Raw genomic sequence first — 12346 nt, 5'->3', positions numbered from 1 at the left:
ATGCTGGTGGGCAGGGGCTGATGTGAATATATGGTCTCATTAATGCCTGGCAGCTCAAGAGGTCCTTTCTGAAGGACACAGCTTCAGCCACTGACTCCTCACCAACAGTCCAGCAACACTGCAGCATTTGCAACAGTTTTAAACAGAAGTTTCAGCGAGGGGGGAAGAAACACACAGCTCCAGACTGCAGCAAGAGACCATGCTGACTTTCTGACCAACCCTGACCTTCTGCACTCTGTCAGTGAACAGGAACACACAGCTCCAAAGTAGCTGCTTGTTATTTACCCAGTGCTTTGACGTGAATGACTTGACAGCTGTACAAGTTCGTAAACTCCTTGGCACTCTAAGCCTTCAACTCCCAGCAAAAAAATTAAGGAAAAAATATCTCCATCCAACACATATGGAAATGGGTCACTTCAGTAGCCCAAAGGGCTCTTTTAATAAGAAAGAAACCAAAGCAATTTATTATTTCCTAAAACCTTTTATGCCAAAAAATACTTAACACAAGCTTTTCTAAGAAATCTATATGGGGCTTCTCCAGGTTTTCTTGATCCAGCAACAAAGCTGAGACTGCCCCACAGAAATAAAGGGTCCACCTACAACCATGGGGATTAAGGAAGAGCACATTTACCTAGAGAGACAGGCTTATTCATTAAAAAAGAAAAAGCATTGCTGGGCTAGTAGGCATCTACATTGGACACAGGTCACTGACAATTCAAGAAGTCCCAAAGGTGAATGCAGGTTGGTTATCAGGCTGCTGCTCTTGATGAGCCCCACCAACAAATAATGGACTCTATCTGCATAGGAGGCAGTGTTCAATACTGCCACCATCTCCAGTGCAATCTCCAATTGACAGAAGCAAAGCCTGCTCTGTCCTGCTTTTTGCAGTTCTTATCTGGCTTTTAACTGGCTGCAGGATACAGGGAACAAGAAAGAGGGTCCTCATGGCTAAAACTTAGTCACTTCACACATGGACCAAAATTCAGGCCACTCTCTGAAAAACCACTGCATGCAACATCTCATACTCATATGAGAATGATGCCTCATTATTTGTCTGTTTCTGTCAGTCCTTATTATGCATCTGGACTGACTCAGATAATGCCAGGAACAAAATGCATCTCTCATAGCACTTGGGAGCTAATATTAGGAATCACAAAATTTCTATTAGTAAAGTGAGCTCCAGAAATTAATACTTTATAGTAAAAAGAGACATTTAAACAATATTTCATTTCCACTACTTCAAAAAATCTCACATTTATTCCTAATAAACATTTCAACTTAAATAGCAAATTAATAAACAGTAAAAAAGAAATATAAAAAATATTTTCATTAAAAAGTACAACTCAATTTGTGTCCCAAAAATCATTTTTTTTCCTGCAGAAAAAGAAGTCAATAGTATAAGGAAAAACCCATTATTTATATATTAAATATAGGGTATGTTACCTGACAGCTGTAATTCCTCTAATTCAATCACAGAACGGTTTTCACCAAAATGTTGAGTAAGCAGATTTTGTAGATCTTCAGGGACACCAGGTTTTGGAGCAGATTTTTGCAGAACATCAGAAATCTTCTTCTAAAAAACCCAAGTAAAACAGGTTAATGTGGTATTTCTATATAGTTATATATTTCTATGTTTCAATATAGCTCTTTGGCCAGCCAAGAACACTCTAAATAAATGTTTCTTCATATCCTTGTACATGGGTATCAGTTTAATTATGGCTTAATTGGAAAAAACACCTTACAATGGGACATTTATCTTTAGAGGGAATGCAAGATGCAACCTGAGATACTTGGACAAGATGGTCTGTGAGCCTGAGCATGAAAAATCTCGTGCACTCACCTGAAATGCTGCTGTAACAAAAACATAAAAAACATGAAAGCTGTTTTTTGAGTTTTGCTTTTACTTTAGTAACAGTTTGAAAATCCAGCCTTTTTTTTTCATAATTTGTTTGAGTTTATTATTCTTCAGGAATAACAGAAGGAAACAAGTGATAATATATGATGTGGTTATATTTGGATTTAAACAGGGTAACTATCTATCTATATTTGGAAGGGAAGATGGTTACCTATATTCATACAATATCATGTCAGGATGATGAAAATAAGCTGAAACAACAAAAGCATAGGTCAAGCAGCAAGAATTCACTGCTGCTTTGTTCTCCCACACTGTGTATTTTTTTAAAAAAATGATTAATTTTTAGACACTGAATATGAGTTCATAATGATTGTGTTTTACATCTTAGGAAGGTTACCAAGTAATAGGTCTGAATTCTCACCGAAGTGAAAAAATTGTTGTATTTTTTGCCACAATTAAATGGAACATGTGGGTAGAATAGCCCAAGGCTCCCACTGACTGATCTGCCAGCATTTAAGAAAAGCAAATTTCAAGTATTTAAGAAAGAGCAAATTTGCAAGGATAGAGGCAGCTGGAGAGAATGACAAGAATGTTATGGCTCTCTAGATCTCTGAGATGTGTTTAGTTTTTGAAAGGACAGGTTAAGTTTTCTCAGCTGTGTAAGCTAAACTGAACTCATCATCAAGGAGACACATGGTAACATAAGCCTAGAAGTGAAAAGGAACAGAAGGGTGTGGTTAGGATGGAGCAAAAGGGTCTGTGTTTTTGAGACAAACTGGGATTTCACATAGATGAGTGGGTCTAGAAGAATTTTTTGTAGCTTTGAAGGGATGATGGGTACCTTCAATTTGGTAGGTTAATGTTGAGGACAGCAAAGATAAATGGAGATTTAGAAGAGAGGTATGGTAGGAATTTTAATGTCACCTTTTTCCATCCATTCCTTCCCTCACTGCATCTCAGCAGCCACACCCTCCTCTCTTCCATTCCCCACCACTCTGTCTCTCCCTCTTGCCCAATCCAGCCCAAATACTTCAATAAGAGCAGCATGAGGGGCAGAATGCTGAACAGGGCAGATCCATCTGCAGGATGCCAACACAGCAAAGGCAAGGCAGACACTGCCACTTTGGCACTGCCTGTTTCACCCCTGCTAAAAGCCACCTGTGGGTTTGCAAGACTCCAGCTGAACCTTTGCCAGTGGGAGACATGGAGATGAATGCCTTCCTTGCAGTCTAGCTTTGTCCTGGTGTAAAGCCCTCTGCAGTCCCTGGAAGACTTTGCAGAGGATGGCTGGCTGTTCCATGGGTTTTCTGCAGTGCTTGAATCTGTAGCATTCCTTCCCAAGATTCCCCTTCACTTACCACTGCTGTATTTTTCTGCCATGGAACAAGTGTATTCCTAAAGCATGAACAGAGGCTGTGAGCAGCACAGCCAGCCTCTATGTGAGGCCCACAACCAAATCACTCCACTGTTCTTCCCAAATGCTTTTTCCCAGCCCTGCCTCACAAGCTGGCTCTAACATGACCCACATTTGGGAACATCTGATTTAGCAGACAGCAAGACACAACTATCAACTGATTTTACTTGGTAATTCAGCATAAGATGCTGTTCCACAGGACCGTTATGTCATTCATTGTGCCACTTGGTTCCTTCAGAAAAATTATTGCCCTCTGGAGGGGAAAAGCCTGATACAACGAGAAATTCTTTAAGAGCAAGAGCAAGGACACATGAGCAAACTCTTTTCCTTCAAGGAGAGTTGTGGGGAAATGTTCCTCATGCAGGAAGTTTTATTATTTTTCTTCCAATTCATTCCAGATGGTTAAAAACAACAGGGCTTTCCCCCCTTTTCCTTACTTTTGGAGATAGCATTTTGTTTGGAAGCCACAGATCAACCTAATAAATGTTTGCTAATGGGCTTTTGGACAGGCTGTGTAAGTCAGCTTAGTGGCCCACTGAAAGCAAAGGTGTAAGTAAGCAGCTGCTGTTTGCCTGAGAATGGGATTTCTTGCTAGGTGGGTGTGCCAGCCCCTGCCATGGCATGCCTTCACTCTGGCTCCAGTGGAGTAAGTACTGCACTTACTCTGCCAGAGCCACATTGACAGCAAAATCCCACTCTTCCAGCTTCCCATTCCCTGGATGATTAAGAGAGCTAACATAACTCAAAAAGGCCACCCCTCAGCCTTGTGAGGGAGCCAACTATTTACAGTCTGTCCCCCTACAGAAAGACAATTAACTTGCCTGGTGCCATATAATCTCCATTTGGACTTCAGGGTGTGTTTGTTGTTGTGGGTGAGGAGGGAGCTCGGCCAGAGCAATAATACAGAGTATTTATTTATATACTTATGCTATGAGGAAAAGAGTGAGCAAGGACAGTCCTTGGCTCAAAAGATGTAGCAGCTGGAGTCTGACCACAGTGTGGGAATGGGTCAGATTCTGCAGCAACTGAAATTCCAATTCTGCAGCAACTGAAATGTCACCTTTCTTCCCTACAGTCATCCTTTCCTGGTGGGCAACATTTGCAAGTTGGGTAGACATACACAATCCTTGAGAGGAATACAGACAATACCACAATGCCAAAGGTCAGGTTGGGAATAGATACCTTGAGTAAGGTTTAAAAATTAGGAATTGCTCTTCCTCTCTAAAGGAGGCTGCAATATTATGATCATATCACTTATCATCATCATGGGGTTGTCCCCATTCTGCATCTTGTAGTAGCATATAAACCCATTGCCCAGAGCCCAAACATACTCATACCTTCTTCCTCTTCTTTGCCTTCACAGTGCTCTCTTGCTTTTCTTCAGGCTGATTTAAAAAACACTCTGTAGGCTGCAAAACACATGAAAAAAAAAAAAGAAGTAGGAAAGAAAGTTACCAAAGGAAGGCAAAGGAGGTAAGAGGAGATACAGAAACTATAATGCTGGACTAGGAAAAAAGAATTAAAATTGAACTTCCCCACCTGCAGAAGGAATCATATGCTTACGGTTATATGTACATAAAGTAATTTTGGAATTTAGATTGTTGTTGCAACCAAGAGAGGGAATAAAAGAAGAGAAAACTGAAACATTCAGGATGTAGTCATATGAAAAGCAGGTTTTGATACTTAAAAAAAAAAATCAGGAGGAAAATATGAACAAAATCTACCACTAAATTTATATTTTTAATCTCATCTACTGTGAATGATAATTTTTCTAAACTTTGCCAGTAATGTTCTAAAATAACTGGGTCTAAGGTGAGCATCCAGATGGTAAAAAATAACATGGAACTGGGCAAGATTAGTTGGAAACAATCATGCTCTAGAGTTCTTTCAACAGTTGCAATGCAAAATTTAGGAAAACATGTTTCAAATTTGTCCTACCCCATTTTTGCTTTGTCTCCTCATAGCAGGAAGGGTCAAATACACAGGAGAAAAAATATATGGTGCATTTCAGAATAATCCAACATGTGCTGCTATCATTAACCCCTCTTTGTGCTTGAGTGAACAGGCTGAATTGGTCCATTTGTACCAGAGTCTCTGTTCACATAATCCAGGGCTAGGATTTGCTCTTAGCCACTGAAAATTGTCCAAAAGAGAGGAAGTGAGGCAGAGACTTCTCTTGTTTTGAGTGTAGCAATTCTCTTTTCGTTTGCCTTCTCAGGGCCTTCTACCTAATGGAAATGCACATTTATCTACATAGACAGGCTTTGGAACTTAGTAAGTGACTTGATGAAGAGTAATAGGAAAATAGGCTGAGCTGCAGGAAAATGCTCCATGCTACTATGATGCATCTGGAAAACTCTGCTCTTGTGAGAAAATGTGGAGAGGACTCATCACATGGAGCATTAAAAAGTTCAAGAACAGCAAATCCAGCACTCCTCCCTGGGGAAAGCCTGAAAGAAAAGTATCAGCAGGAAAGGCAGCTTAGCTGAAAATCAGAGAAGCTGTTCCTTTTTTCCCTTGGGAAGGCAGCTTCAGTCAGGCCAAAAGGGCCAAAGGAAAGCCAACTGAAGTTCAGAGTATCTGGGCCCTGAGCCCTCCTTGTACTGCTCCACCTTAACAGGACACTTCATAGCAACTGGTGCTAAATGACCCACCCCAGCACACTCCTGCCTTTCCCAGCCCACTCTCACAGCCTTATCAGAAGCATTTATTGAGGTTTAATTGTTAATATTATGCCTACATTTCTCTTTTCCTCCCCACTCCCCGTGCTAAATTAGCTATTAAAACAGGTAACCACCATGCCAAACACAAATAAATGGCCTCTTGCTTTCTGTGCTGTGATGCAACCACAGTCACTGCCCTTGTAGAGGTGGTAATATTGTATAGCACTGGCTCTGAAACTGGTTGAGGATTGAAATGAAACTCAGGAATTACCAGAGAAGATTTGGCTGGGGACTTGCTACAATTAGCAAAGCACTCTAGAGCTAGGGCTGGAATGTAATGCAGCCTGCATCAAAACCCATGAGAAGTTGTGATAGGGATTATGTCTTGCCTCAACAACAGAGATCTTCTGTGATCCTGTGATTTTCTCATGTATAAACAGAGATTATCTTCACTAGAAATTAAGAGAATGACTGTCAGTGGAAACTCACTTAAATTAACAAAATAGTTTCAAAGTTAATGTAAGTTTTTTTGCTTTATTTTTGGTTTGTTGCTATTTTAAAAATCTGTCCTGACTCTGATTCAAGTGTTTTTAAAACACCACCATACGTTTCTTCATTCCTATCCCTACCATTAGCATTCCCAGACATTGAGACTGAAACAGAGCTACCCTCTGCTCTACTCTTACACATCCCAGCTGTCCATAGATACTTAAAGGCCATTTGCCAGGTGTTTTAATAATAAATTCTATGATGAACATCATCTTTTGTGCAGAGAACAAGCCTTTGGATTGCTTCAGTCAAGGGCTACCTATAAGCAATCAAAAAGTCAGAAAAGGGCCAATCTCAATCTCTGTCCTGCAGTAGAGTATGATTGTTCCTTACCCCAGTGATGCTACTACTCTTCCAATATACTGAAAAATGTCACTCATTCACTTTGGGCCCATTTCTCCCTTCTTATGCATTGTGAACTGCTTTACATAACTCTGCAAACACTCCCAACTGGTATCTATGAGAAATTAATGAAATGTGCCACAAAGCAGAAAAAAATTTCTCTGAAAAAAACCCCACTTCCCACTGCTAAGCCTTCATTCAAATGTTTGAAAGTACTACCAAATGCCATGGCTTCCTTTTTGAAGGCAGTATGTAACCCTTTCTTTCAACAGCCACAGAAACACACAGTAGGCAACACAAGCACACAGCAGGCTTGTAGTCAAAGCCTTGCTTCTTTAGAGAAGCATGCTAAGACTCAAAATTGCCTCCTTTACATTGCATATATGCATACATACATATATATACATATACATATATATATATATATATATTTAGGCATAGTATATTATTAGTCCAGCAACAGTGAATTCATCTTACTCAGACATTAAAAATAAAGACACAAAAAACCCCAAAACTTCATGGTGGTGAATGGTTGTAAACTTACACATCTTTGATGATCTGCAGTCTAAAATATTTCAGCATCTGATCTATTTTGAACTTCTGACCCTTATCCAAGCATTAGCTGCCTACCTACTCATGCAATAGCTCTTTGCATGCCACCCTTAACAAAAGGTCATTTGCATGCTTTTCTTATGCAAGACACAAAGCAGACAATTACTTTTTTTGACATAGCTCCCTTGTGCTCTGTGTTTTTATGCTATTTTTACATGGAAATTCTTAAAATGCAGAAAACAGGAAATTTGTGCTGAGACCAGTGATTTATGAGCTAAAGTGTCATAAATTCCTTGTTTGTTAATCATACACAGAACATAAAATATTTCCTGTATTATATTTCTAACATGCTTTTTTTCTTTACACATTGCCAAAGTTATGGGAAATTCAAATCTAGAGTGAAAACAGCCTTGCTTGTGTGTGAAAGTTTACATTCCAGGTCAGCCACATACTCCGACTTTTGGAGTTTGTGACAAAGTAAACACATCACTGCGTCACTCGGATTGGAGACAGATCATTCATTTCACTGGAAGCCTGAGGACAGCCTGCAGACTGGGAACATGGATGCTCATAACTCTGTTTGGTTGTCTCGTGACAGGCTTTAAGGTGCCAAGCCCATTGCAGAACAGCTTCAAGCCTCTAAATAAAGCAGGCATGAGTGAAATGGGTTTTGTTATTTGCACCAGAACTACAAAAACACCAGCTTCCCATAAAGAACTCTGATTTTTCTATGTCTAAAAGATGGGCAATAACCTATCCATGACTTCCACTTCCCATAATGCATTTCCTTCTTGCAGTTTCACATCTGAACATCAAATTACCTGTTTCCAACAAGCAGGCTTATAATCTTTATTTGACAGAAAGACCAGTGGCAGGTGTGCTGCTACAGCTGAGCAGTCCCAGGTTACCTTGGCAAGTAACTTGTGTTGGCTGTCCTTTCTAACATTCTCATAAAAATGGTCAAGCAACCCTTCTAAACAAAGTGTCTTAACCTACTTCTAAATGCTTAAGTGAAAATGGTGATAAGATGTAGCTCCATAAGAATTTTCAGTCCTCAGCATCTGACTCCCTGGTAGAGCATGTACAAAGGCAATACAGCTCTTTCCTGTATTGCTTGGTTCTCTTTCCTAATCAAAACATTGATCTCATTCAGATATTTCGATCTCTTCACCTTTGGTCTCTTTGGAAAGACATCCAAAAGCATAGTAATTGCTACCATGTTGTTTACACTTCTCTATTATAAAAAAAGAACATTGCAAATGGCTTTCACTTGGGCAATTGCCTAGGCATTACAGAGTGAATTTACTATTGACCTAGGGGTCAAAATTAATATCCATAACCTCAAGGAGAGATAGCTTCCAATGTAATTTTAGCTCTCCGACAGCCACTCAGCCGATCCTCCTGGGTGGTGTGAGGAAGGCAGAACAAATTTACCTTCAAACAAGAAACTTCTTAAAATCAACCGACCTCTAGATGACTTTTTCCCTCAAACTGGGGTGATGCTGGTTGTTCCTTGGCATATTCCATGTAATGCTGAGTAACATAGATCCTCTTGGATTAAATAAAGGTTTTAGCAGTGCAAGGGTAAGAAAACATCAATCCATGAAGACCTAAATTCTTTTTCACTTGGACCTTGAACTGGGGACATGCTTGTGTAGAGAATCTGTATAACAAGTAAATATCCATTTCCAGACTTTGTGTGGGGTGGAAAAGGGAGAAAAATGCAGGGGAGGATACTCAGTAGCATCATCCACTGACAGTCACTTTGTAGGACAGCAATCTCAACTCACACAAAACAAGTGTGAAGTTATTGCCAAAATCCACTAGAATGTGATCACTTCCAAAGAAGGCAAATAATTATTTTTAAAAAAATTGATACATGAATAGATCAGAGAGAGTGAAGAAAACTGTCCCCTTACTGAAAAAAAAATCACATTATGTTTCCCTATGTGCTATCATTGTTGTGCTAAACAATTAGTTAAATTACAAACCCGCTTTCTTTTCTTTTTCACAGCAGGTTTGGAATCTGGATCTTGACATGTTGCTGTCCTGTCTTCACTTGCTTTTTCAATAGCTTCATCATCTGAAGGATCTAATAAGAAAAAAGAAGAGCTCTTGTTACTGTTTTTAAATAATTTATCCATCTTTGCATTCAAAAACAGGGGTAAAATCTCTAGCTGTAAGGTTGTCACAATAACACAATCTCATGACTGGTAGTAAATACAGCTGTAACAAATACATCCTTCTTGCTAAGTTTGCTAATACTTCTTTCGAAATGTAACTTTATTTCCTCCTACTAAAACAAGTCTTGCAGATGAAGGAAAAAAGAAATCCAAGCAACACATACAAAAATGCACGAAATCCCCATTCCAGCTCCCAAATGCCTTACTGACACAGATTAAAGAGAAAAAAATTACAAGACAGGTAAAATGTCCTATTGTAAAAAATATACACACTTTTCCTGCAAGTACATTTTAAGTGTCTCTTATTTCAGCAATAATTAGACAAAGGCATCACTCCCAATGTTTGAGCAGAATGTCCACAAGATTAAAACACACTTATGTTTTAAGAGACAACTATTTAAATTCAGGTGTCTCTATCCATTCTCCATCTCTTTTATCTACAGAGAGACTGGGGAAAAAATGAATGCACAGCAACAACTCCCTCCAACAGTGTTATAATAGTGCTTCAGATGTACTCAAACACAGACATTTCTACTGGGGACTGAGTTACTTCCCTGATTATTGCCAGAAGCATTATCATCCATCAAACTGAATTATTTCAACTTCTGTAATTGGAATATTCTGCACAACAGGTATTCAGATATTATTACAATCTCCTGTATTCCAAAGCTGCAAATTCACAGCTTTAAGACTGAGTTATTTATTTTGAAAAGACAGGAATAGAAGGATTTCTTAAGCATTACTCCACATTAGATGATAAACTATATCTATGCAATCACTAGTTGTGAGCAGAGTAAATTGAGAACATGAGAGAGAGAAAATCAGTTATAGCTGGTAAAATTCCATGTTGAAATAGCTATCTACTGAAAAAAGGTAAGTGAAAGGATAATGAAAAATATGCAAAAGTATTTAAGTGAAAGGTAAGTAAAGGGATGAAGGGTGGGGGGGAAAGAATCTCTATTAATCCACAAACACAGAATTATATATTATCAGGCAATAAGGCAGTGGCTTTAAAAATGCTGATGTGACAGAATGGGTAACAAAATGGGTACATATTTATTCCTGGAAAGATACCATCTCCTAATCTTCACTTCTTTTTCCCACCTTGAAAAGCCTGTGTAAGAGTCAGCACCCTAAAGTTGGGTTCTGACAGCTGTTAGGAGTTCAAGAAAGTTTAGGAAGTTGAAAGATAGTAAAGAAAATCAACAAATATTTTAGCAGGTTGGATGCCATTTGTCAGGAAATCTTACTTGATATAAACTAGATTCTTGGCAAACCACAAGAGCTTTAGAAAGAGAGCAGCAACTGAGAAATTGTTTTCTGTCCAGTACAACTAAGAGACTCCCAAGTGAAGAGGGTAAATAAATACATTAATGAACTTAATTAAGACCAAAATAAATGCCATGGAAGAAATGATAGCATTTGTTTGCATCTCAGCATAGGATGAAGACATCCTGCAGTCTTAAAATAGGAATTCAGCAAGAAAAGCCCTTGCTTCCCAGCTCTACAGCAAATGCAGGAATGTGTGCAGCAAGTGAACATTGCAGCTCAGCTGACCTAGCTGCTCCATTCCCCTTGCAGGCACAGCCTCAAATCAGAGCTGAATGGACTGTGGCCACACAAGTGCCAGAGCCCATGTAGAAATGATGTGCCTAATCCTGTACAGCCCCACACATGGCAGCAGGTGAACAGGGCAACAAAGAAAGCTCAAAGTTTGTAGGATAAAGCTTGTCTTTATATTACAGAGCAAATATCTTCCTCTTGAGGATGTCCCAGTGCTCATGTACTATATGGCTGCTCCTGCACAGCAACAGATCTTTCCTGCCTATTCCTCTCCAAAGTCACTGAGCACTTATGTCCTCCAGCCACTTTGGAATCTCAGATACAGCACTTTGTTAGAAGAACCTGAAAAATCACATCATTCAGCATACTCCAGAAAGTTTAAAGGTGTCTTGGTAATTCAGTGTTACCACTGGCCATTACCATGGGCTTGTTTCCCTGTGGATCACCCTTCCTCTGGCCAATTTATTGTGCCTTGTTGTACAAAATACATATTTATGTATTTTGGTAGGGCAACTTCTGTGTTTAAGGACCCATCTGGCTTCTGTCTCATTTGCCCTGACTCCAGAGAAACTGAGAGTGACCAGCTTTAACACACACCAGCTCCACACCCCTGGGGTCTTGGACACACTGCATTAAAGCAGGCTGTGGAGAGATGATATAAATGAAGCACATACAAAAATCAGAATTGCCTCTTCTTCCCTCTTGCTCACTGTGCTTGAGTCCCAAACACCCATTCCAAAATGAATTTGTGCATGTTTTGCTGAACTGAACTGCTGTGTGAGCTTCTTCCAACGTTTCACATTGAAAATAAATGAGAATTGCATCAAACAGATTCAGGGGAAGCTGCCTGTGATCTGCAAGCATTCCTCCTGAAATCCCACTTGGCATGCTCTGAAAGGCAAACAGGAGTCATGTAAGTCTTAAATAACCTCTTCTCTTTCTCACAACTGAAAGGCATGCTGCTAGCAACAGCAATCTAAAACTGGACAAATGGTTTCCATGCTCTGAAATAGCCTGACAATGTACCACCTGTTCACTGCTCATTTCAGTTTTGGACAGCTCTTCATGGTGCAACTCTGCTCTCAGCAAGAAGTGAGAGCAGAGGGCACAGACTCAGGCTCAACAAACATCAATTCAAATTTGAGCATCTTTCTGCAATGCCTGAGTATCTTTATTTCCTACAACTGAAGAATTTCCTATCTATTCCAGAAACAATCACCCACAT

The 12346-nt window shown here is 39.6% G+C and overlaps 2 protein-coding genes across 4 annotated transcripts in view; both read right to left on the bottom strand.

The window, feature by feature from the left end:
• CMSS1 (cms1 ribosomal small subunit homolog) overlaps positions 1 to 12346 on the bottom strand; it is a 218045-nt gene that overhangs the window by 10124 nt on the left and 195575 nt on the right. For all 3 annotated transcript variants that reach the window (XM_079311511.1, XM_079311512.1, XM_079311513.1), the window contains exons 2-4: positions 9367 to 9467; positions 4607 to 4678; positions 1444 to 1573 (exon numbers count right to left, since the gene is read on the bottom strand). In XM_079311511.1, the coding sequence (XP_079167637.1) occupies positions 1444 to 1573; positions 4607 to 4678; positions 9367 to 9467 (303 nt within the window). The remainder of the gene's footprint in view (positions 1 to 1443; positions 1574 to 4606; positions 4679 to 9366; positions 9468 to 12346) is intronic.
• COL8A1 (collagen type VIII alpha 1 chain) overlaps positions 1 to 12346 on the bottom strand; it is a 386313-nt gene that overhangs the window by 345419 nt on the left and 28548 nt on the right. The gene's annotated exons all lie outside the window — the stretch shown is intronic.

This window comes from Erithacus rubecula, assembly GCF_903797595.1.
Source record: "Erithacus rubecula genome assembly, chromosome: 1".
Classification (NCBI taxonomy): Eukaryota; Metazoa; Chordata; class Aves; order Passeriformes; family Muscicapidae; genus Erithacus; species Erithacus rubecula.
Note: the sequence above shows the minus strand (reverse complement) of the source record. Positions and strands in the feature narration are given on the sequence as shown.